Source organism: Xenopus laevis, chromosome 6L (assembly GCF_017654675.1).
Source record: "Xenopus laevis strain J_2021 chromosome 6L, Xenopus_laevis_v10.1, whole genome shotgun sequence".
NCBI classification, from domain to species: domain Eukaryota; kingdom Metazoa; phylum Chordata; class Amphibia; order Anura; family Pipidae; genus Xenopus; species Xenopus laevis.
In genome coordinates, this window is record NC_054381.1 from 64,697,246 (window position 1) to 64,724,559 (window position 27,314).

At 35.9% G+C, this 27,314-nt stretch overlaps 1 protein-coding gene across 1 annotated transcript in view; it reads right to left on the minus strand.

The window, feature by feature from the left end:
- itga9.L (integrin subunit alpha 9 L homeolog) overlaps nt 1-27,314 on the minus strand; it is a 212,458-nt gene that overhangs the window by 123,882 nt on the left and 61,262 nt on the right. The window contains exons 8-15 of the mRNA XM_018267579.2: nt 26,714-26,782; nt 22,876-23,013; nt 17,770-17,875; nt 16,327-16,421; nt 15,822-15,912; nt 12,411-12,456; nt 7,021-7,175; nt 2,946-3,106 (exon numbers count right to left, since the gene is read on the minus strand). Of these exons, the coding sequence (XP_018123068.1) occupies nt 2,946-3,106; nt 7,021-7,175; nt 12,411-12,456; nt 15,822-15,912; nt 16,327-16,421; nt 17,770-17,875; nt 22,876-23,013; nt 26,714-26,782 (861 nt within the window). The remainder of the gene's footprint in view (nt 1-2,945; nt 3,107-7,020; nt 7,176-12,410; nt 12,457-15,821; nt 15,913-16,326; nt 16,422-17,769; nt 17,876-22,875; nt 23,014-26,713; nt 26,783-27,314) is intronic.

Below are 27,314 nucleotides of genomic sequence, written 5' to 3' on the forward strand. Positions count from 1 at the left end.
GCTTACTTAAAGTCAATAATTGCAGCCGGATAGTGAGTATCGAGTAGTAGGTACACACATATAGTCATGTCATGTCCCTTAAACGTAAAATCTCTACCCTGCTTTTTAAAAGGTTGACGTCGCCAGGTTGGTTAAAAAAATGAGATCCAATACCCACAAGTGTAAGGTGGACATACATCGACACTGCGTTCCAGATAATAGCTGGGACCATGGCTGTCCATATTAGGGACAGTGACTGTCAAAGTCAGGGGGGGGACGAGCAAAATGTGATAAATGGGGTGGAAAGTGTGGCACTCTGTCTACAGCGATGACCCCCCTAATAAGAGCACAATTTACCCTGTGAGGCAAAAAAAGAAAGACTATGATACAGGCTACAGTAGTAGCCAAAAGAAGTTAACATCTAACATCGTATTTGCGTTTTTCACTATGTACATGTTTCATTAAATAGATCAAAAACAGTGTTATTAAACTACAGTACATGTTTTGCCTTCTGTTTAATTGTGATTGATAGTTCCCCTTACATTTTTAATGGTTTTTCAAACACTTCTAAAAAAAATGCTTGTAAAGTGAAACAGAATTGAATTAAAAGATCTTAGACTTCTGGAATCTGAAATAGTCCAATACACTTAAGGATAAATGTAATTCTATTTGGCAGTTTTAATACAATAATGACTAGTTTGCTCTTATTTCTGTTCTCTTTGGAGAATGGCATTTCTGCCTGGTAGAGACTTGAAGGTATTCTTTCACAATTTACAGCCGTGTGACAAACATTTTCCTGCTGGTCTCTATCAGGGGTCTGGCTACTGCTAAGTGCCAAGAATATAATGTAATTTATCTTGCTGAGTAAACAAAGAGAAGAGCCATTTCAACACCCTGATGCCTCATCTTGATTAGAAAGCCATGCATGGTTAATCCCTCTAGAATGCCCTTCCATTAACAGTTGAGGTTAACAAAGTATTGGCAAATATTCAGTTATACGAGACAGGAAAAACTATTACAAATTTTCAATGCAGTTAGTAAATATCACTAGCAATTGTGTCTTGAAACACAATCAACTTGTTTTTGCTTTTTTCTGTACTCCAGACATTTCATTGTTCAACTACAAAGAGTGCTATAAAGATAAGGGTTTGAAAAGCCTCAATAAACAAATGCCAAAAAAATGCAGTTTTAATTGTCAATAAAAAGTACAAAGGATTTGGATAATGGCAACATGAAGAAGCAGATGCCTGTCCATGTCCAGTATGGTAACAAATTGCAAGCCAAATAACACATATCAAGCCCTAATCCTCTCTTTTGACCAGTGATATCTTACACATCATGGTGGAATCCAGATTTGGCACTGGGCTCAATTGAAATCTACTTGCCTTTGATTAGAAATGGTCCAATATCAAAGAAAGTACATGGGTAAACTGTCAAAAGTGACCAAACTGGAAGGCTTTATCAAAATATTTCTAACTAGCTTTAGGGTCAGTCCACACAAACAGATTCGGGGAGATTTAGTCACCTGGCGAGTAATCGCCTCTTCTTCTGGGCAACAATCTCCCTGAACTGCCATTGCGTGTCTGCCGTGTCTTCCCATCCGATTTAATGAAAAGTCGCCTGCGCTAAAGCACACGCGACGCTTCATTCTCTGAAGTCACCCGAAGTTGCCTCACGAGGAAACTTCGGGCACTGCATGTGCTTTAGCGCAGGCGACTTTTCATTATAGTGGCCGGGAAGACACGCAAAGGCAGTTCGGGGAGATTGTTGCCCAGGAGAAGAGGTGATTAGTCACCAGGCAACTAAATCTCCCCGAATCTGCTCGTGTGGACTGACCGTAAAGGGTAATGGGACATGGGGAGATTTGCACTCGTGATTAAATAATTGCTATCACAGGCAACATAGCATAAGTATAACAATAATTAAATTCACCAGTAGAACCAATTACTCGTGGCGATCTGGCTTAACAGAAAATTATGAAGGGAGGCAGGTCAAAAAATGGAAAAGTATGCATTTTTGCACCAAAACCCACTAACATGTCTCAAGTTGATAACTCATCAAATAATATCATTGGTCCAGCAAATCCCCTAGCTGGGTGAGCAAAGCCATCCAATGTACTGGTATAAAAAGCTACAGATAGAGCATAATGTTAATAAATGACCCCCACCCACCCTTAAACTTTGTTTGACATAATAGAACACACACACACTATTTCACAGCATTCATATCAATTGAAAATCAATAATGAACTATTTAAATTGAATGACATGATGAGTTATCAGAGCCAAAATTGAACATTACGGAGGTCCCTTTCTGTTTGCTGGAAGTGCTGAGATACTAATTCTACACTGACAATATAAGTAATTTTTAAAGAGAGACAACTAGATTATACTGATAAGGAATTTCATTTATAGAGGGCATACAAGCAGGATGTCTAGGTCTAAGGACAATTGAATGCAGTAAGATTTGTTGGTGAAATATGCAATACAGCCGGTGACAAATCTCATGAAAATGCCATCCCCATCACTAACAATTGAATCGCTGGCAGGCAGTAGTGCAGACTTAATCAGAGGAGACAAATCTTACCCTGTCCATTGCCTTAATTGATCATGCTATCAAACAAATTAACCATTTTGATCTCATCTTCTCCAATGATGACCAAAAAGCTACCAGTACCTAATTGTTCACTTTGCTTTCCAACCAGCAGCTCACTACAACAATAATCTCCAATATAGTCAGTCCCTGTCTGTGAACCTTGATGGTCTAATATGTTTTAGTACCCAGCAGTGCCCATGGGTGAAAAGGGTAGTGATTAAGAAGGCTGTCCAGCAGACTAAGCCAGGTTATTAAATAACATAGTATCTGTGCATTTTACTAACATAACAACACAATATATATTTGATTATTAATATAAGGTCATATACGTAGCCACTTTCACTATAACAATTTACGAGTTGTTAACCTACCTTGACATGGGCAAGGTATTGCTCACACTTCCTTTCCATGTGACTTAGCTGAAGCTTCTCACTAACTTGTGCAATATTCTCTCCAGATGACACCAAAAACACTCTGGGCTGTTGGCTTTTCTCTTTCTTTGCAACATCAGCCGACAAGTTGTAATATAATTCTGCAACAGGATTTTAGAATAAGAATTAAAAATGTAACTGTAGCACCTTAATTTAGTCTTTCATCACTTATTTCATTGTAAGGCCGTGACAGGGCAGGGGTAAAGGCAGGGAAGGGTGTGTTGTTTCTTCTGAATTTAAACCTCCAGCACAAAAAATTATTTTCACAGTGACTCAGTTTAGGTGGCCTAGAGGTTAAGTGATTTGGAGTTCAAGATATAGACACTGGTTCAAATCCCAGTGGCAATTCCTTGTGACCCTAGAAAAGTCACTTAATCAAATGGTGTGTCAATGTACATAGTGCTACTACAATATGTAAACTCTTCCCTGTAAAGTGCTTTAAGTCTCATGGGAGAAAAGCCCTGTATAAATAATTCCCTTTCCTTTCAACATGGGGGCAGCTGATATTGTCTTTGTGCCCCTATCTGTTGTGCTTTAGAAACACAATGGGTTGATAGTTCATGTAGGGATTTTTATAATGAAACTGCCATATCCAAGTCAAATATGCCCTGCAGTCCAAAACAGGCATGATTGTTATACAGGAGCTGTGGTGGTTTTGTAGCTAGCACTGCTACATTGGAGCACTGAAATCGGAAGTTCCCATTGTACCAGGGCACAATCTTCTATGAGTTTGCATATTCACCAGCATGTCACCATGGTTTTTCTCTGGTTCCCTCAAACAAAAAAGCAAAGGCTAAATTTAAATTAAACCAAATATGTATGAATACTCTGGCCTAGGGCGGCAAGATTTTAGGGGGTGGCACATCTAGATTGGGTCTGAAGCACTGGGAAGTGCAGGAGATCTAATTTGTTTTTTAAATCTCCCATTGGGAAATTTGTGCATGAACGCAAAGGGGAGAGGAGCGGTCACAACAAGGGGCCTAGGGGCGTCTGCTAGTTAAATCCAGGCCTGTCTGGCATAATTTTATAAATGTTTTTTTACAGGTCATATGACAACCAGGAAAATAATAAAGTTTTTTTTTACAATATGAATAAATATTGTCCAATACTTTTTTACCTACAGTCACACAAGGTGCCCCAGTGCAAAAAGAAGCCCTTTACGGTGACCATATACAGTACTAGCCTAATCTGTATGGTACTCACTGACTGGCCCAATATGTGATGCTGGAGGGAGGATGTTTTGATCATCATGGATTAACCAGCATCATGTTCCCATGTGCACCAAAGTACAAAGTACTAAGTATGAGCTAACTGGCCCTACAGTTTGGACACACAAACACCCACATAGTACTGATGTTTTCTCATGGAAGCAAGAGATGGAAAGTAGGGATATTTCATTTTTTAAATAACATTAGTTATTCAAGGGTAATGGCTTGGTGCCTAAGGTACATGGGGATTAAAGGGGTTGTTCTCCTTTCATTTAACATTTAGTATGATTTAGAAAATGATATTCTGAGACAAGTTTGCAATTGGTTTTCCTTTTTTATCATTTGTGGTTTTTGCGTTATTGAGCTTTTTATTCAGCTGCTCTCCAGTTTGCAATTTCAGCAATTTGTCGCTAGGGTCCAAATTACCCAAGCAACTGTGCATTGATTTGAATAAGAGGCTGGATTATGAATAGGAGAGGGTCTACATAGAAAGGTGAGCAAGAAAAAGTAGCAATAACAAAAACATTGCAGCCTTACACATCAATTGTTTTTAGATGGGGTCAGTGACCCTTATTTGAAGCTGGAAAGAGTGAGAACAATGAAAATCATAAAAAAAAAATAAACAAGACCATTTGAAAAGTTGTTTAGAATTGGCCATTCTATAACATACTAAAAGTTAACTTAAAGGCAAATCACTGCTTTAAGTAACTTGAGTGAATAGCTGACATTGAACTCTGCATTAGGAATTAAACGCTTCCTCAGTCCTGTGACGACAATTAAAACCTAAAGGCAAATAAAACAACACGGGTGGCAAAGTTACTTTTGTTGTATTAAATTTCTGTCATTAGAAAAAAAACCAAAGAATTTCTAGATACTAGTACTAATCAAAAAGATTCAGTACATACTTTTATATTTATAAAATGAATTGCGTTCAGGAAAGCTGCACAGAAAAGTACAAATGGTAATCATTGGCTTACCAAATACTTATATTCTGTGAAGTCCGTTTATGCGCTCTATCACCTACAGTAAGCATTACATACCACACACCAAGGCTTCATATTTTCCCCTCATTAGTGGAGTAGATAAATTCATCAAAAATGCTTTTAAACTGAAAAGGTCACCATAAGGCTATCATAATATAAGCATCTAAAATAAACTCTGTCTTGAGGGTAAAATATTTAGAATGGAAACGGAGAAGGCCTGGTGACCTCAGAGAGAGAAACAGGCTCTGGGGTTGAGTCTCTGCACATAGATTTATGTCATTGACCAGTAAAAGGATGTTAAACAACACACAGCAATGCTATGCAGTAATGCCATTACAGATATTAAGAGTGATTTGTCACCATAAAACAAAACATAAATAAAGTAGGTGACATGAAGCCAATATAATTAATGTAATTTGGGGGAAAAAATAGCGAAAAGAAAGCTCTTGCGGATTCTTCTAGTAGTTCAGCTAAGAAGCAAAAGTGAGGATGATATTGCCTAGCTACCCACAAATACAGTAAACTGCTTGACAATCTATAGCAGAGAGGTTATCTAACTATTCCGTTGGCAGTAGTATTGATTAGATTTGGCAAAAACAGTACATTTTTGAACATTTAACACATCAGAGGCAACAGGTGCAAACCCACAGGTGGCTACAATTACTCTGGAATTATTAAAATTGTGTCCTTACCTTTCCTTTGCACAATGCATTCCTAAATGAGCCCTATTTTATGTAACAATTCTGCATATTTGTTTTTGCAGTTTCCTGGCTATTGGCATTCCGTTGAATTCCCAAGCAGCATATGGGATATGAAACATATTTTCTGGCTAAGGGTTACATGAGAAATTGGAAAATTGGCCTCAGAAAAAAAACATGCCATATATTGGAAAAGTCATAATGTTTTATACATCCTAATTTGTTTTCTTTACTGCGTTTCTGGCAACTTTTATAATTACTAATGGCCTGCAGAATATCATAATTTGCTTAAAGAGGGAATACTATCCTAAAACTTAATTACAATATTTCCATTTAATTTTTCACGCCATAGTAATTAGTTCCGGACAAATTTTGTTACTAAATATAGCCCCATAAAATAACATTTTAAAACTAATCTTCTTAATGATAAGATTTCTAACTTCAGCTGTTATGCAAAATAACCCTATTTAATCCATAGAGTTTAGGGCTATGGCACAAGGGTGTTACGTGGGATAAACCAACTGTTACATCCCACAATTTTTTTTTATTAAAGGGAAGTGTCATAGTTTGCTCTATACCCCAAATTATTCCACCTCGAATACACTGGCTCACAAATCAAAGCAGCCTATGTGCTGTGGTGGAACTAGCAGGTAGACTAGACCCCCATGGGGTCAGCCAGAAATAAGCATTTTGCGTAAGCAGGATGGCAAGCATGGGTGCGAGTGCCAGGGGAACCTGGTGCGAATTTTGTAGGGCTATAGGTATATTACTGTCTATGTGCCATTGCACTCCAAAGATTTAAACAATGTATTTTAAACAGGATCACTCACCACCCTCTAAACTATAGAGCAGGACAGAAATTAAAACAGTCAAGGCAGCAGAATGAGAGACATGCATTTTTGAAGATTTAAAATAAATAAATAAAAAATAACTGCATTGCTGAGATGACTGCTAAATTTACAAAGTCAACAAAAATGTGATTCTTATGCTTAAGAAGAATGCTAAAAGCATTAAACTGTCTGATGAGTGGTAGTAATGTAATACAGAATTACAAAGCCAGCATTTTAACCACAGGAGAAAGGGCTGCAAGCAAAGAAGTATAATAGTTTGCCCAAACATGATTTACCTATCTCTCCTGGGACTTGTTTCCCATGAAAACTGAAGCAGACAGTGACATTTACACAGTTTACTTGTTGTGTCCCATCATGGCACTGCAGAGCTGTGATGTTGATGGAGGTCGGCAGTAAAATTGTAACATCCACTGTAATAACTGGCCTGGTTCTAATAACAAAAAGAAAAAAAGAATTTCAAAGAAGGAACCTTTCAACTTTTACCTGTGACTATAAAATATAAATTTTTTTATTAAAACAAACATGGAAAATAAGTAAATTACAAGAATCCTTCTCACAAAGTGTTGTGAGTCTTACACCAATAAATAGTGTTTGTTTAAAATCACCCTTACAACTACAATGCAATTGAATACAGTTGTAAGGGCAGGTTACATGAAAAAATATAAGGAACCATGTACTGTTCCTTTAATGGTGGTTATATGGAATGTTCACCTTTGTATTAACTTTCAGTAGGCTGTAAATTGGCTTACTCTAAGCACCTTTCTTAATTGGTTGTCGTTATTAATTTATATAGCTCCTGTACTATTCTCATTTCTATTCAATTTCCAGCCAGCAATTAAAAATCCTATCTGGTTGTCGGTAGTCACCTGATCAACTGCAAGGGTTCAATTTTATCTTTATTCTAAATTTAAATAGATTTTCCTTCTTTCCTGGCCCTGCGCTATTTCGCTGTAGCTTTGCAGAATCAAGCCTGAGATTTACAGAACATATAAAAATATTAATAAAAACGCAGTATAATATAAAATACAAATAGCAAATTGTCTCCGAATACTGACATCTACATCAACATAAAAAGGTGCCTATATTGTAGGTAGAAAACTGAAATGGGTCAAGAATACCAAGCTCATGGGTTAGTAATGCCAAGGGCTCATGGTGTTGGGCACCACTTCTCAGAGCAGATCTGTAAGGCTCACAAACTGAAAGAAAGATGGGCGTCAACAGTATATGAAGTCTTTGGCACTCAGTTCTAACTATATTTAGGCAGTGGGGTGGATTTATAAATATTCACCAAAGTGCTTCCATTACAAATCTTCATGCAACAAATCTTTTTTTTTTTCTTTCCAATCACGGGGTAGAGAAAAGGTCAGTGTATGTATGACAGATAACTTGGCATTATTCCAAGCAGTCTCACTCCAGAGGATATAGATGCTCTATGAATATCATGTTCGTGATTATTTGACTTACAGGATAAACAAGGAAACCGTACATCCTGTAGGAATCAGGTTTTCTATTCTAATTGCAGAGGCACAGCTAAAAGCTTCTCTACAAACTCACAATGAAGAATTATGTTTGAACAGTTTAAAGGAGAAAACTGAATGAAGACTAATAATCCTACATACTGAGAATGTAAAAAAGTCAATGAAACTGTATTAAATTAATAAACAAAAAGAGCATTTCACAATATAATATTAAATGGCTGCTAATACAAACACCATGTTTTTTTCTGTTTACGTTTTTCTGTGTGTCCATTTCCCTATAATATCCCTATATCTTCTCATTGCTGATACAATAAATGGGTGTATATATTAAACATTTAAGAATACATACAAAAACAACAATAACCAATTCAAGAGGAAAAGAGGGCCCTGCCCAATACTGTGCTAGAGGATCATGTGTGACTTTGCCCCACAAATGTTCAGATTGCACTTATTTGTTCGTCTGTCTGTCCCTATTCTATTCAGTCTCCTAACACACTGATAGAAGGAAGAGTTTCTGTATAGACAATTGATTGCTATGGGGATTGTATGCCATTATACTGAAGTTCACACACAGGCACTGCCTGAAAATGACAGAATTGCCCAACCAGATTTTTCTGCAGGGTTTAACAATAGTTTCAGTCATTACTGGGATTATTTTATAACCAAGCCTGGATTTATGCTTCAGGTACCCCTAGGCCACAGGGTCCTCCAGAGTACTGGGGATTAAGTGTGCAGGAGATTTAAAGGGATTGTTCACCTTCCAACACTTCAGTTCAGCTGGCTTCAGATAGTTTACCACAAATAAAGACTTTTTCCAATTACTTTCCATTTTAAATTTTTTACAGTTTTTCCAAAATCTAAGTTTAAAGTTTAGTCCCTGTCTCTGGTGTCAGTCAGGCAGCTCAGTAATTCAGGTGCAGATTGTAAACTGTTACAGTTTTGCAACATTGAGTTGATACAATTCTCAGCAGCATCTCTGTAGCATTAGCAACTGTTGTATCAATTCTAACAGCTGCCTTTAATGAAACACATGCATTCTGCTCAGCAGGGACAAAGATAAGAAATGTATCAACTAAATGTATCAATTTAGAACAGTTTACAGGGTCGGCAACCCCCCTCCACAGCTTCTTTAGACGGTGAAAAATGACACTTTACACTTCAGTATTAGAAAAACACAAACAAAGAATATAGAAAGTAATTTGAAAAAGTCTTTATTTCTGGTAAACTTGAAACCAATCTGTGCAACCCGGTGCTTCTGATAAAATTAGGATGCAGTTGGGCAGCATTCTGCTCCTAAAATCTTGCCGCGCTAGGCCAGGGCCTCTGTGGCCTTCCCATAAATCCAGGCCTGCTTTTAAACTGACATATAAACTTTTACCAGGTGTCTTCATGCCATGTTTTCCCACAATATTTTCTATTTGTAAATTTGCTACAATACCAAATTTTGGGGTGCATGATGTACACTAGATCAAGGATAAGCGCCTACAAGTGCTTTGTTCTCCAAAATGGAATGTAAGGACCTGTGCTCCCACCACGAATACAGCACCTCAATTGCAAGAGCTATGTGAGTGGTGGACTAAGGGAGGCACATATGTGTCCCAGAATCCTCACCCATACAGAGTGGTTGCAGTTCAAAGTTCCACTCTCAACAGCTAAAAGTCTGACCTCATGATCAGCAGGAAGTACTTTATATCCTAAGCTGACTTGTTTTAGCAAAGTCATTTCCCTCTGTATTGCTTGCGCAGGAGCCTACAATAGATGCCAAAAAAGTAGATGAAGAAGCTAAAACTCAGAAATATCACATGTGACGGCCTGTTGCTAAATATAAAACTGCTATAGTTTTCTCTTTTGGGCCAAGGCTACTAAAATACATGCTCCTACACTAACATCCCATTTGTTTTTGGTCAGCTTAGAAATGCAAATTTATATCCTGTATTATTAAAAATTATTTATCCATATAGAGCCAACATGTTTCACAGTGCCATGTCTGGACTAGGATTCAAAATAAGCCCTGGAATTTAAGGCACACAGAGGCTCAAACAGCCCCCCACCAGCCCACTTAATAGTGACTGTCTGCGGCAACTTATTGCAGTCCCTCTGCCATTTGCCAAAACCCACAAATTGCCAATTTGGACCTGCACAGTGCACTACACAGATTCTACATCATTACTTATCATTACCAATAATAATATTAATATGTAATATTAATGACATAATTCTCTAGGAACAGTTTTGTTCAGATATATCAAGTACAACTATAGTGCTGCATAATTATGTTCTGTTATGTTTCAAAGGTGTTATTATCCTGAGATGTTAGCCCAAATAACTTCTAATTACTATATAGCCATTTAAACTAATCATGCATTGAGAAATATTGATAGGATATCTATCTTTGTCAGTGAATGAACCAAAGACCACCCACTTGCTGTGACTTTTATGTGAGCAGCAAATGTAGCAGGCTACATTCACATATGAGTACCTCATAAGGTTTCCCATGCCTGGTGATTGGAACAAGTCTATAATATTAGTTTTTTCTTACTGGAGAGGGCTCTTGCCATTGCCAGTCCTAATCCTCTTGTATTTTGTTTAAAATGAAAAGTTTCTTTTTTGAATGCTCAGGGATCTGCAAAGTATTTTGCTATGCAATATGTAGTAACAAACTATAAAATAATAACTAAGAAATTAAAATTCAATACAGGTATGTTATCCATTATCTGGAAACCCATTATCCAGAAATCTCCAAATTATGGGAAGGTCATCCCCCATAGACTCCATTTTAATTAAATAATTTACATTTTTAAATAATTTACTTTTTTTCTCTATCAATAAAACAGTACCTTGTACTTTTTCCTAACTAAAATACAGGCATGGAATCCGTTATCCGGAAACCCGGAAAACTCAGAATTATGGAAAGGCTGTCTCCCATATGCTCAATGTTATCCAAATAATTCACATATTTGAAAATGTTTTCCTTTTTCTCTGTAATAATAAAACAGTACCTTGTACTTGATCCAAACTATACATTACTGTATAATGAATCCTTATTGGAAGAAAAAACAGCCTATTGGGTGTATTTAATGTTTACATGATTTTCAAGTAGACAATGTATGAACATCCATAATATGGAAAGATCCGTTATCCATAAAACCCCAGTTCCTGAACATTCGGGATAGCAGGTCCTACTGTATATCTGTATGAGGAATACTATTTTGGAGGCAAAACAATCCTATTGAGTTTAATTAATGTTTTAATGATTTCTTTAGTAGACTTAAGGAATATAGATCCACACTTAAATGTCCAGAAAACCCCAGGTTTTAAGCATTTTGGATTATAGGTCTCTATAGTACTACATATAACATGTTTTTTCCAACAACATAAAAATTATACTCCAAAAAGGATTTCGGCAAGTACCCTTTCCAGATCTACATATAACATGTTTTTTCCGACAACTTAAAAATTATACTCCAAAAAGGATTTTTGCAAGTACCCTTTCCAGATCTTTTTTTGGTATAGTGCAGACATGAGAAATACAGTCATACAGTGTTTCTTATAGTACTTTAGTGTAAGGTACTAAAAGAAAACTCACATGGTTAATCATAAGACACACCAGGCTTTAAAGTTCCAATGGAACGACATTTTCTTTCAAACTACAACTTTCTCCAGCATACAGAGATTTTTTTTTACACTGCTCTGGGCAGCCTTGACATGACAAGGAATTCTGGCATAATTGCTGCCTCAAGCCTGTTTCAAAACAGGTGGCAACAAATAAAGAGTAAGTATCTATACATAAATCTGATTGAAAATGCTTATTATATAACAGCTATTTGCTGCTGGTGTGGCTTTACAAGCAACTGAACAACCAATGTAAAGTTTTGCTTTGTAAAATTTAGTTTTTTTAAAGGCAAATGCACATTTGTATTTACATTTGTAAATTGCAGAAATGTTATATAATCTTCGTATACCACTGCTACTAGATTCTGTCCCCAGAACATTCTATTGGGAAATGTTATGTTATTATACAAAGCAGACTGACAGATAGTCACTGAAAGAAAATATGCAGGTTTTCTTTGTTTGAAGATATTATATAGCTTCAGACAATGCTGCTATATTCTCAGTTATAAGATACTGACTACATCATTGCAAGAACATTGTTTAAAGTGCAAAAAAGCATAATAAATTCTCTTCACCTCAGTAGCACCGCCGTATCAGACATAAAGGCCCCAACTGTCAGATCTGAAAGAAAAAATGATCAGCCATAAGAGATTCATCATGATGAGAGATAAAAGCTACTTGAACCGCATCAGACTAGTAAGTGGCTCATCAGTCACAGGACCAACAAAAATTGCTTTTCTGTTGCTTTCAGGGGTTGGCATGGGGGAAACAAGTCACTCTGGGAGTTGCATCACGTTAAAGCCATATTGACAAATCTAAATGGCTTTACAATTTCAAACGCAATTGTTAATGCACTGTACAGAGACATATAAATCCAGGTTTATTGTATTACTTTATTTAATGCACATATTTACATTTAGTATGTGAAATGGATTATGTTTTCCCTACCCTTTATAAAGTCTCCTTGTTTGCAGTAGGTAAGGCCATACTATATTTTATTGTCTGAAATAAAGAAATCTGAAAACTGTTAAAAGAGCTTAGTTAATAGAGAAGTATTAAACGTGGTAATTCATATAATTTTTTTTACAAAGAAATGGTGACTTTTGTGTGTTCAACTTAAGTCAATTTTATTCAACGTCCAACCAGTCATACGATAAGGGGGAGGGGATTATTTATCAAAATCTGAAAATTTCGGATAATTTTCGGTAAAATATTCAGATCAAATCTGCAGATTTTTCACCCTTACATATCAATACATTTTTTACCGAAAATTTCCTGTGCAGAAAAAAACTCATGAAGAAAATCGAATTGTAAAATTTTTCCGATTTGAAAAATATCTTAACCCATTGACTTCTACATGAACTCAGCTGGTCTGAGTTGCAGTACTATTTTATTCAGACTTTTAACACCCTCTGGGTTTAATAAATTCCGAAAAATTCAGTTTTTTTCCCCAATAAAAATTCAGATTTTATAGTAAAACAAACTCACCAAATTTTCAGGCAACAAGGTACCAGGAATTACCCTATGTTTCACTGGCCTTCAGTAAAGATTACTTTAAATTAAAGCAGTGGCAAAAAGCAGAAGGAACATATAGCCATATAAGACATTTTAGTCTCTTCAAGACATGAAACTATTCATGGATGATTCATTTCACAGCAATCAGTTGCTCTCCAGTCATCTTAGTGTCTCAGGGGTGCATTCCTGTGTGGCATTGCTTATATATAACAATGGACTAATGGAAACTTTCCAGACTCTCATAACTAATAGGTATAGATGCCTTTGTGACAACTGTATAATACACACAGTAACTACATCACACCATAACAACAGAAATGAATTATAATTAGCCGTGGAGCACATATATTTATGGGCATTGATGTATTATTACTCCAATCAAAGTTTGCAAGAATTAGTCTTCTCTCCATCTATATGCATAGTTTCAAAGGGTTAAAACTGTTTGCAAAAAACAAGAGCATATGAGACCTATGAGATCTTGTAGAAATTCCAGTAAAGGTTTACTGCAGACCATGCCATAAATGGACATTAGAAAGCTTCACTAAAGAAATCCAAGGCTCTGAGATTAAAGATAGACAAAAATAGAAGCTGTTCCCATACAAACGAGCATTCGACAACACATAAATGCTTCTATATCTGTTAAAGGCCCAAAATGCAGGGGCACATTATGGAAAAGATTAATTGTCTTTGCAAAGCTTAATTGTATCAATCACTTAGGGTCATGTATGACCCAGGGGAAAGGGGAACAAGTGCAACAGCACTAGTGGGTGCGAGAATGTGTCCCTTAGTGCTCATTTGTGAGGCACTTGAACCCCCTGCTTGCTGTACTCTGCACTGAGCACCAGATGAAATATTTGTGTCAGGGAGCGCAGCTATGTCCTGTTAAGGAAAGGGCCCCAAAACAGGATGCACCTTCTTCTGCTCCATACCCTGCACCTCTAAATGATGCACAAGGTACAGTAGTGGGTAGGGGCCTCCCCGTGCAACTCTCTTGAACCGACCGCTGCCCAACGCAGGTAGCACTTTATTCAAGGCTCATTTTCCATTCCTGCGACTATTTGCACAATGCCCCAATCAGTGGGTAAAGTGCAAAATAATGGAAGGTTGCGGCACTTTTTTTGCACACTGCATGGGGTATTAACCCCTCTTGTTTGTCTGTGCAGTCAGCACTGCCTGTGAAGGTTCTCATTTATCCAGGTCATGGTATATCTATAGTAATAAGTCAAATCAACTGGACTTGCTGTATTTTTTCTTTTTGTGTGTAGATATGCAAGATAATAAATACATTGGCTTTTTTGGACTGCTTGATAAGAGTCAGAGATTGTAAAAAGTTGAAAACAGAGGTCTACAGGAAACCGACCCACATGGACCAATACTTGCTATTTAAATCCCACCAAACAGTGGGATGGCATGACGCCCGGTCACTTGCTGAGTAGCACTGGGGATGCGCAGCTCCCCAGTGCTCCTGTGTCTGCACTCGCACCGCGGACGGGTGCTAGGACCGATCGGCCTAGGGTGCCTGCAGTCTAAATCTGGCCATGCTCAGAGTGCCCTTAAAAATTGCAGGTATCCAGATTGGGCCTTTGTTAAAAACATGAAAAGGAGAAACAACAAAACCAAAAACTACTAGTGAAGGTAGCAAGCAGAGCAGACAAAATAACTTGTCCTCCCCTATGTAGCTGGGGTGTTTCGGAAAAACTGAGAAGGATCTTTAATAAACACCACATCCCAACCTGCTTTAAACCCAGCAACACACTGAGGCAGCGTAGTGAGGAGTGCTCAGATTTGTATGTGGGAGAAACTACACAACAGTTACACCAATGTATGGGACAGTACAGAACAGCCAGCTCCTCTGTTCAGGGCTTAGCTGTGTACTTACATATAAATGAAAAAGGGCAAACATTCAGTAGGACTGGTTTAAAGCCATATATGTGAAAATAGAAAAAACAAATTGAATAGAGGCAGGGGGCGACATCTATTGTCTGCCACATACAGTGCTGTTTTAGCACCTCTCCCTAGACAGTTTAAAAACACCTCACAGCTCCAATCCTGCTAATCAACACCTTACCTCGAGGTCTCTGACTTCATGCTGACTATACTAAATAGATTATGCTGATTGGAGCAAGATTCTAGGATATTTAACTGCAGAAATATTTTTGTACAAGTCATTTTGAATTGAGAAAGCCAGCCTGATGACTAGCAAAATGCCTTCAAAAGAAAAAAAATACAGCAAGTCAAGTTGATTTGACTTATTACTATATAGTCAGCACTGCCCTGTATATAGCAATGTGAAAAATAACATTTTGTACAAAGTCATGCTTAAATATATTTTTCATGCAAAAAATGTATTTTCCAGTAAGAAGTTTTATTACACATACTGTTAGATTTAGGCACTTCTCTGTCTCCTTAAATATGTGGCAAGAGTTAATATTATGTAATAATATCTTGGTATTCAAAGAGATGTAACTTACCCAAGTACCCATTTTTGTCCATATCAACCCCTCCAGAGACTGACTGGCCAAACATCATCAAGCCAGGACTAATGCTTTTTGATGAAATCCTCTAAAGAGAAAAAAGAAATTAAGAAAATTATATCAAATGTTCAGTGTAAAAAAAGTGAGGTTGTAATGCCAACATTAATACACAAACAACATTAATACACAAACAAAATAACAAATATAAAACTTATTTAACAAGCTTGTGACAACAGCCACAAACTTTTTCTTTTTAATACAAAATATGAGAAACAAAACATAAATGTTCTGATTTCAAATAAATACAAAGTATTACTATAGGAAAAAATAACAGCAAAATAACAATAGGGTGTCAATGTCTGGCCACCAGCCGGAATATCTTTGATTACCCTCAGGAAGAAAATTCCTAGTAATTATCCCACGTGCATCTATTGTCCAGCAGTTCAGGCATAATCTTATGAAGCATGAAAATATGAAAAAAATATCTTATAAAAACACCAACCATTGAGTACTTAGACACAATTCCTGAAGTATCCCCATGATAAATATAAACAGCTCCCGCATAGTCATCTTCTTGTGGGGCCCCAATGGCCACATCTGTTAAAAGTAAAAAGAGAATTGGTTTAAGTAAGTTTGTTCTTTTCTTACTCATTGGAATTAGTAGAGGGAGTAATTCCATTTACATTAAACTGGAATTAAACTGAACACAGTGCATTGTAAATGTAATATTTTTGTTTTTGCAAATTGGTTTTTCATTTAAAACTTGAAAAGTCGTAATCAGAATTGCACAAATAATAAAAAAACTCTTAATGTAAACTTCATTAGATATTACTTGCTAATAGCACATTATCTAAGATCTGCTTAGGCTAATGCCCCACATAACATTTTCACACCAATAATGCAAATACATTTGCCGATCATACACTCCAATTTTCAGCAGTATATTTCAGATTTTGTGGTGTATCTGTGAAGATCCATTTTTCTGTTCAAACATATATGCAGCATACAACTTCTGCTTTCTCTTTTAGCTATTTAGCCTTAGCTAAAAAGCACCAATAACTCTATGGGCGCCACATTCTGATGCACTTTATAAAATCCAACATACCCGGAGGTTTATTGTTTAACTATGCTAATCCCTAGTAAAAGTGAAACCCCTTGTAAAAGTGACATAGTTCCATATTGCAGCATGTTTTAAAAATGTACGACCTGTATGAGCATGTGAAATGTAGCAAATTTGCATTTTATATGATATAACTCCATCTGTCACAGAAAGAAATGACTGGTTACTCTATGGTGATCTATTAAGCCCCCTAAAACTATTCCAGTTCTTGTTACAGACCTTTTGATTCAGAAAATAACAATAGAATACTTTCAGGTTAGATAATTCACTACTCTGATTCTGGTCCCTTCACTTGTTTGCCATTTAACTGGTACTTACAGATCCTTATGTCAATGGTTATATCTTATACATATCCTATAAAACAAACAAATGAATAATAGTCTAGGAATTAAAACATGTTAAGGCATTTTGTGCTTCTACTTTTACGCCTCCCTGTTTTCCAACTTTGTTTCATTCTCCTGTGGCTCTTACATCCATCAGTATCTATTTAGTTTTTTTTAAAATAAAGCAAAATCTGCTCCTGGTCCATGGCAGCCAATCAGCTAGCCTGTTAAAAACCAATAGCTCATTGGTTGTTCTGAGTTACTGCACCTGGTCAAATGTAGTGCCTTTTATTTAACATCACATTATATGTCCCTTAAAGATGTGCAGTTGGTACTATTTCAGCCTACTTTCTACAAATAGATTAACCTGGGTACATATAAAATAACCGTTAATAGTACCGGTTATATAATATTATTTCAACATCTATTACTGAATACTGGCTGCACATATATCATATTATGAGCATTAAATATCAAACTGTGAGCATTAAAAAAAACTGACCTGGAAAGCCATCATCATCAATATCCCCCAGGTTGGCCATGCTCTCTCCAAAATGTGCATTGTATGCGTTATCACCATTAAGATTAATCTGTTCATCCATCACTCCCTGGGAAATAGAAAATAAGTTTCGATAACAAGTCTATATTCTTGCATTCTTATCTTAGTACATTTTTTAAAAAACATCAGATTTACATTTACTATACATCATACATAGTCACTTTCTAAAAAAAACAACTAAAAAACATGAAACAAGAGGTTGAGTAAGTAGAATTACATGTTGCAGAACTGTGTTTTTGTCTTCTTTTCAACTGTATATAAACAGGAAATCTCATGTTCCTTTAAAAGCACAGTAGTCGTTAATAATGGGATATCCCGCAAGCAAAATGTTTGGTCTCAAACACACATCAGGAAACACCTGACGATTGCTAGACCTTCCTATGACTCGAGACACAGCAATAATTACCATGCATTCATTAGTTGGTAACAATTCATTGAGCTAGCACTGATAAACGTAATTTGGGCTGACTCGTTGAGGAAAAAAAGGAAAGGGTGAAGCAACATAATGCTGAACAATCAAGAATGGAATATGATATCATACAGTTCAAAATTTTCCAACTAAACTAAAACATAGAACAAAAGATAAATGGCTTTTCATGTAGTTTTATTTCCACGGCTAAATATAGGCTGTGTGAGCTCTGCTACATCAATTTATGAGGCTTTTGTTATTAAAGCAGTCAAATTTCAAATCTTTCAATTTTACTTCTGCTGCTAAATTGTATTGCACTGGGTATGGCACTTAAAGAGCATTTATATATGAACACTACATGAACACTACATTTGGACAGCAATTAATTTGATAAATCTGCATTTTAAAATCAGATACATGTATTTACATGTATAATGATAAAAAAGATAATTTCAATCTAATTTAAACACATGCATATGAATCGCTAGTAGCATGGTAAAAACAGTACTTTGTAAGAACTAGTCAATTAATATAATGGTAAAAACTCCATGCATGTTTCACTTTGTTTAATCATGGGCCCTCTTAGATTAAACAATGTTACATATTATATGAAAAAAACATTTTAGTATAACAGCCCCAATATCAAGTAGTCACAAGGCAGCAGACAAGTATCTACAAAAATCTCACGCAAATTTGCCTCCAGGCTCAGTTTCTACAAGAATCCAGTAGAACAATTAAGCAACCATTATTGGCCTTGGGACTGTGTCTCTAAGCCACTAGCTTGGCTATGCCTATGAAGGGGCCAGCCTCATGATTTGGAAGTGTCTGAATATGTTCAAATATCTTTGTTACCATTTAAAGTCCTAAGGCCTATATAACATGTCAATATACCATAAAACATTACAATATAACAAGCAACTTCTTCAACTATGTGGCAAGCAAGTCCTTTTTCACTTTGACTATGCAACATGCATCTTATTATGACCTTTACTAACTAACTAAGTGAGTTGTGTTCTTCACATTACTATATAATAAGCCAGTCCGTGGAAAATGCTGATTTAGAAATTAAGCATTGTTAAATACCCTGAAAATCGGTAAATAATCAGTAAATCATCAAAAGGCTTACATGCCGTCCTTTTTATAGTGTTGTTGTATTCACCTAGGAATTGTGCAATAGTTCAGTAACTACTAATAAGATGTTTCATTTATAGGATCAGTAAAATCTAACTTCAGATTGGTTGTTATGGGATGGCACTTTGGCAAACATTTGACCCATTAATAATATATACATCCCTTTATAAAAGCTACAATACCTTCATCATCATTAAATATTTAGAACAGCTGTGATGGTTGGGAAACGAGAACCATGTGAAAAATGCTCTGCTAATCACACTTCTGGAGAAGCAAATCACAGCAATAAAAACCATTAAATTATGCAACTAATACTTTGACACATTTGCTATACTGGAAGCACAATTAAGTGATTCAAGGTAAACTTAGAAGTGTTAAACATTTCACACAAGCAAATAGAGACATAACAGTTCTCATGAACTTGCAACAAAGCCATCTGGCTTCAGAACAGAATTGATGTTAGCCTTCATTTGTATAAAATCAATAAAGTCAAGCAATATTGAGACTAAAAAGGGAATAGCTTAGAATTGAGGAACCAGGTAATTAAAATGTGCACTTTTAATAGACCCAATTCAATAGGGGCCTTTATCTACCAGGGGTTTCAAGACTGTGAAACAAGAGATCTGATCAAATACGTATTTTTAGAGTTAAAGGATACCTGTCCAAATCCTTTTCTATCCTGTTGGTTGAGCTAAATAACCTTACAATAAACAATATAAATTTAAATTATTTAAATCTTGTTCCCTTGAGTCTGGGAATCCACAATCAAAGCAAGCAGGCAGGCACCACTTTGTGGGCACTGTTATTAAGGCAAGCTTTGTGTCACCCCAAAATCTTGTGTATGTGCCAGATTAGGTGACATGGGACTCAGTCCCTCTCACAGCCTACACATTATAGACAGTATGAAGAGAAGGGGAATAAGAGGAGTGCAGTGACATCTAGAAAGTGCAGAATGGAAAGTGTCAGACAGGGCAGGCAATATTTGATTGACTGCTCAGATTTTAAAATATATTTATAAGGTATGGATGTTTTAATAAAAAAATTGAGGTTCATGTTTCATTTACAAAGTATTTTAATTATACAGCTTTTCATGTCTGAGGTGACAGGTTCCCTTTAAGGCAGACAGGAATCAGGGACTCCAAATAGTACATTTAAAGCAGTTTATTCTCACTGCTCATTATTATTTGCAAAACAGGAGTCAAACAAAAGTGTGACAAATAAGAGTCACCAGCTTAATAGAAACACTAATCTTAATTTTTTCAGGGGTCTAAATAGTGTTTCATCCACCCAAAACAAGGTAAGGCACAATTCCTTAGAGCCCCCAGCAACTTTTGCTCTGGAATAGCTCTTCAGAGAAACACTGCCTCTCTATCCCGCCTATACACAGCCTGAGAATCCAGAATTCCCCCCAGTATGAGGGTAATTATACTTAACCTGGAATCCCTCACTATGTATAAATGAGAAACCTAGAGCAATGTATACCCCATTCACTACTTTTCCAGCCTGTGCCTTACAATGCACTGTATATATGCAGAATGTGGAAAGACAAAGGTACAGTACATGAATAGAGAGTGAGTATTTTATTTGGGGGTGTAATCATGCTAGGATATATACAAGTTGTACAGTTATCTTTTCTTAACCCACATTTCCTATATAACCATTCCAGATATATCAAAGAGACCTATACATTTCACATGAATACGTCTGAGACCTATTCAGCAAGGCAAAGGCCAACAACGGAAACAGTTGAATCACTGCCAAATGTAAGGCTGCATTATGAAGTCTGTAAATTCTAGGAAATGACTATATGTCTGCAAGTAAAACAGATTTATGTAAGAGGGAAATCAGGAGAGAATGAGAACATCAGTGAGATGATTTCTTCTATACCAGTCCTGCATAGTTATAGTTCTTTTTACTATCATATTTGGTGCTTCACAAAATGCTTAAAGCTATATACAGTATACTAAGTATTGGTGCTTGACATACTAACAATGCTTGCCAGTCAATAAATACCTATGGAGCAGTTTGATAAAGAATCTGCCACAAAACAGCACAGTCCATTAACTGAAATGGATATCCAATGCTCTATTTAAAATATATATGTTTTAAAAGTTACATAGTAAAAAGGATTAGCTTGTATCAATTAATTACAATTTAGTGGCATCATCTGTTATTGATACAGCTTTACTAGCCCGTGTGCTTAAAGAGTAGAGACTGCATACAAGCAATCAAAAATGTACAACTGTAGAAGGATTCGGCCAGATAGGAACCTCTAAACAAACATTTAATAATGTATAAGGAGCCAACATACACACACATAGAAGTTCAAGTTGGGCCACATTCATATCCATCCTGGGCCGCATGCGACCCTCTGGCCGCAGGTTGGACACCCCTGATTTAAAGATATGAGAAGTCCCTCTTTCAAAAAGCAAATTTTGCATCTGGAATCCACTCCTGTTTATTCACAAGGGCTGTCTGCCAAGGAATCAGAACAATACAATGGTCTCTGTCCAATTGACCTGATTTTTGTAGGTATCTGACCAATCAGCCATTATTTGGAGGCACCAAAACAACCTGTGTGCTCAAAGAGAAAAACCACACAAGAAATCTCTGTGTATTACTGCTATCGCTAAAAAAGAATAACGTTACTACTGCCTTGACAATTTTCGCAGGGCTTTACAAGAGAAGTAAAACATAACCATTTAAAAGGATATTATTTTTAGCACAACAAAACACCCACATGTTCCAGAGCGTTCCAGAGAAGAATAGACACATCAAACATACAGTTTCACAGAAATAATTAGTAAAACAGGATGTAAATTGGTTGTAGCAAACCATCAAAAAAGTACCTGCATTTTGTTATGTATTACAGAAAATTGTGAAAGCACTGGTTGAATTGTGATTAGCCCTATATTTCAGTTTAGTATGTTCAGCAGTAATTTTAATCTCCAGTCTTTGTTGAATGCTCTCTTAAAGGCATAACTTTTATATCAGTGTCAGTCATTCAGCCATAGTTTCAAGAGTATCAAGGGCAGCAAATACATATTCAGCCCAAATCCCGCTCTACTGACCCTTAAGCAGGAGTTTCAGGTGTATTTAGGAGAGTAAATGGCCATTTTAAGCATCTCTCATCCCAACTGGCCTTGATGCTGAGCCCTTTGCCAATGCTCTAGCACCAACCCCCACCCCAAGGTGCCAACCACACAGTTTGAGAGCCTCTGTCCTAGAATATCAAATATGGAGATTGTGTTGTGTATAAGTTTAAGGGAACAAGAAAGCAACCCACAAAAAAATCCAATATAATGTGTGTTTCTGTATATGCCTGTGTAGTAACACTAAAATATGCAGGAACAAATGCTCAGTTAAAATAGCCATATTTTAGTGCTAGGAAATATTGAGTTCTATATACAATTGCACACAACTCAAAAACCATGAAATATTATATATATGTATATTAAAATAAAAAGAATAAATACCAAAGCACTTCAAATGTTCACACATATACTTACATTTCCTCTGTTGATGTATACAGTGACCTGTCCTTCATCCCTCACCTCTGAGAACATGGGAGCTCCAACTAGTAGGTCTGTTAGGCCATCAGAGTTCAGATCAACTGCACATAAGGAGGAGCCAAAGTAAGAGCCCACCTGCAACCAAGCCAAGTCACAACAAAGCATTCAGTACTTCTGCCCAGAACAAAGATTCACTTTATGGTAACAAAAGCAATGAATTCCATGACAAAATTAAACTATATTAAGTTTATTAACATTGTTGACACATTCTGTGAGATCTTTTGAACAAGATCCAGATCTCTAATGCCTCCTAATAACTTTGGCTGGTAGTTTAGCAATGACAATTTTCATGAAGTACAAAACGTTAAATAAACTTGTACTATATTTATTATATTTGTTCATTCATTGAATTCGTTAAAATATATGCTATTCCTGACTTTAAACTGAGTGTCAATTTTATATAAATTTTTTTTGGGGGGAGGTTGTGCTAATATTTTGAAGGTGTGGTGTGTAATATATGAGTCCTCACATAAATGTATTTTGGATAATAAAGGACATACAATAATTATTATATAAGTGTGATCTTAAAGAAGTTTTCAGTCTATGCAAAAAAAAAGTTTTTTGGACAACTTTTCCACCATTGTAAATCTGATTGCTAAATTGCACACAATATAGTTTACTACAAAGAAAATATTAGGACTTATTTGTGAGTGCAAGCACAGTATGCAAAGTATGCAAAGTGCAATTTCAGGTGCAAGCTGATATTTTGAACCACAATAGAAAAGTTTTTTCTCTATAATTCTGGCATAAGTGCAGCCAAAAAGCAATAGCAGGCAGAAATGGGCAGATGTTTACTAAGCTATCAGTCTCTTAATATTTAACGTAATTTACCTTTAGTTCTTTATTATTATGCATAAATAAAATTCCATTACAATACTGAAACAAGGGTAACCAAAAATTACACAAGCACACAAAATATACAAAAATAAAAATTATTAGTTTACAAACTCCCAGCTTGACATCCCACAACAATCCAGATCTCCAAAAAGACAAAAGATAGTAATGAGCAAATATAATAATGATGTAGCTAAATGAGGAGCCCTTGAATGACTAGAAGATGAAGATGAAAATGAGAATGCAATTTCATGAAAATGCACAGGTACCCTGGAGTGCTGCACTGCATAACCTCCTCAACAACTATTTTCAGTTTTTTGGTGATCTGCTGGGTGTGTGTTACATTTTAATAAAATGTAGATATTTTATACATTTATACTATGGGGTAGTAGAATTCACAACAGCTTGTTGATCTGTGTTTGGAGGAGGAATCCTCACATGGACTGTGGACTATTTGGGTGGTGTGCTTTCCATCCCTGGAGAGGTTTATAGTTTACAGGCATATGGGTCACATAAATGTATTCAATATTATGTCTCAATAAACAGAATATTTCACAAGACTGTGCACCCTTCTGTATGTTCTCTATTATAAATAAAACTGCCATCTTACATTAGCAATTAGCAAATAAATATTTACTTTTTCTGGGTAAAGCTTTGTTCCAGCCTTACCCATAACCTTGAGTTTAACAATGAGCTGTTTGTTTTTATACTACATTATTAGATGTATCATGTAGTTAAGGGTGACCAGGGCATTAAAAAAATGGATGAGCTCATATTTAACACTGGAGCAGTTGGTCCTCTTAATGAAATATGTGTATTCCTTACCCAGTTACATAGTAGCTGAGATTGAAAAAACTATTACATCAATTCAACCTTTTATTCCAAACTGCTGTACCTTAAATGTAATGGCACACACGAAGATTGTAAACTGCCAAATTGTTTTTTTAAATAGTAAAAGATTTTTTTTGATACCACCTGAGTTTATGATTGTATTTTATTTCTAAGAGTACAAAACCTATTGTATGGTATATTGTCATAGAAATGAGGCAGGTCTTCAAGGAGAACTGAAAATAGCTAAATTGGGATGTGAGGAAGTGGTAAACTTTTTCCAAAGTACAAAGAATTCTGGAGAATAAGCTGAGGGTTGCTTTTACAATTTCCATTTCTTAAAGGGGAACAGAACACAACAAAGCTGCATTAGCCAGAAAATCAAGTGGTAAGCATTTTTTAAAAATATTTTTGTATAATTTCCTATGTCAGCCAGGTTGAGAGGGTTAGTGGGGAAAATACAATGTATACTGTCAAGGTATTTGGACAGCTTGGGGAAGTAATTCTTGTGTGAGGTGAAGGGAGGTGTACATTTTCAGAATACTTGTGTTTACTTTCATTGGCTTCATGAGGTTCTTGAATGGGGCTAACTTTGCTCCATTAGCGAAAGGGCTATTTTAATTTAAACACATGAATGTGCACACAATGCATCGCACATACAAAATAAAGGTTTAAACAATTCTCCATAATAAAGAAACAGTAACACCAAAAAAAAAGAAAACATTTTAAAGTAATTAACATATAATATACTGTTAGCATGCACCTGTAAAAGCTGTGTGTTTGCTTCAGAAAGACGCTATAGTTTATAAAAATAAGCTGCTGTGAGGCCAAGTAGGCAGCCATTCAAACTGGAAAAGGCACAGGTTAAGGTTGCCTTAAATGTTACAATTACAATCTTTCCTGGAAAAGATCTTTCCAGGAAAGATCATTTGTTTCAATACACAATTGTAGAGCTGTATTGTCAGATATACAAGTAGAAACAATAGAATTCTACCTGTATCTGACGATTGAGCACTAACAATGGGTGATGTTCTGGTGCCTTCAAAAGCATCCACTCAAAATTTTCCCAATCGATGAACCTACCGATATCCAAGTCTTCTGCCAATATCGGTCTGCTTGTCTCCCACCATACACGCACCGAGTATTGTACAATTGTACAATATTATTGGTGCATCTATGGCCACCTTTACACAGCACATAACAGATAAACCTTGTTCAATACAATGATTATATGTTGTATAACCTGTGCCTTTTCTCCAGCTTGAATGTCTGCCCCATGGCTACACAGTAGCTTGTTTATATAAACCATAATAGTTTTTCTGAAGCAAACATGCCAGTTTAACAGTGCAAGGCAACAGTACATTATATTTTAATTACTTTGATACACTTTCAGTTGTGGTGTTACTGTTCCTTTAACCGTTTCTATCTCAATAATGCCAAAATAAAATAGAATGCATTATTGCTGTAGACAGTTAAATACAAACTTTACACCCAAATTTGTGAAAAGGTTTTAAAGGAGTGTAAGTTATTAGCTTAAAGCGTCTTAATAGTAAGATTAAATTGATATAAAATAATAAACATTAAACCAACATGTATACCCGTTTTAGAGCTCAATGCATAGGGCTTGTGCTGAACAGACCTTTTCCTATATAGTCATTAGTATATATATATTTTTTTTCTAAACAAGAAAATGAAATCACTTTAATTTTCCAGCTTCCTACCCATGTTCCTGTTCTGCCAAGTCACTGCTTGCAGAAGAGAAGCTGATAAAACAAGCTACCAGTTCAGACATCTGTATAAATTAGATACTCCTTGTTACAAAGGCATTATCTTATACACAGCTTATTATATCCCTATAAACAAATGACCCTATTTATTGGGGATCTGGGGGTTGAGCGAGTTCAGTGTAAAAAGTAAAACAATACAGTTTCTATCAGTGATTTATACGAGCAAATTAGGAAAATACGTTTTATTAGCATAGCATAAATGTCCATCACAAGCCCTCTTTATTATGCTCACTTCTGTAGAGGTGAACACTAACACATTATCATTTATAGACCAGGCCATCTGAACCCAATTGTAGCATGCAAGACACGCTCATAGTAAAGCTAACCTTTTTGCCAGAAGCTTCAAAAATCTGAACAAGTGAGCCAGACCTCTTATCAGTTCTAAAGATGAAAACCTAAAAGAAAAAATATATATTAATTATAAATTTGGAAAGGGTTAGTATTTCTGTTCCAGCTCAGGCTACTATTTTCAGATATCTAGCTAACCAACTGTTTGCACATTACCAACATCTTATGAAGACAAAGTCAATTTAAATGTGGTTAATATATTATAATGCATTTTATTTTCTTTGAAGGAAATATTGATTGGGGTATAGCTTATATAGCTGTATTAACCATTCCCTTTAGAAATCTTATATCTAAGATGTTACATTACACGACTGGGCTTAATAACATCTTCAACATTATGTAGTCAATATTACTAAAGACTAATCCGCATTACATACACAATTACTCTAACATATATTAGCAAACAACTATTGACAGTGATAGAGTAGATCGGGTAAAGAATGCAATATTAAATTGCTTCATCTGCCAAAGTACATGTACTTCACTGGAGTAATACATTAATATTTCAGACATGACAAGGTTCCAATACAACCTTAACAAAAGAATAAATAAGCTTTACTGTTAAATGCAAAAGGAAAA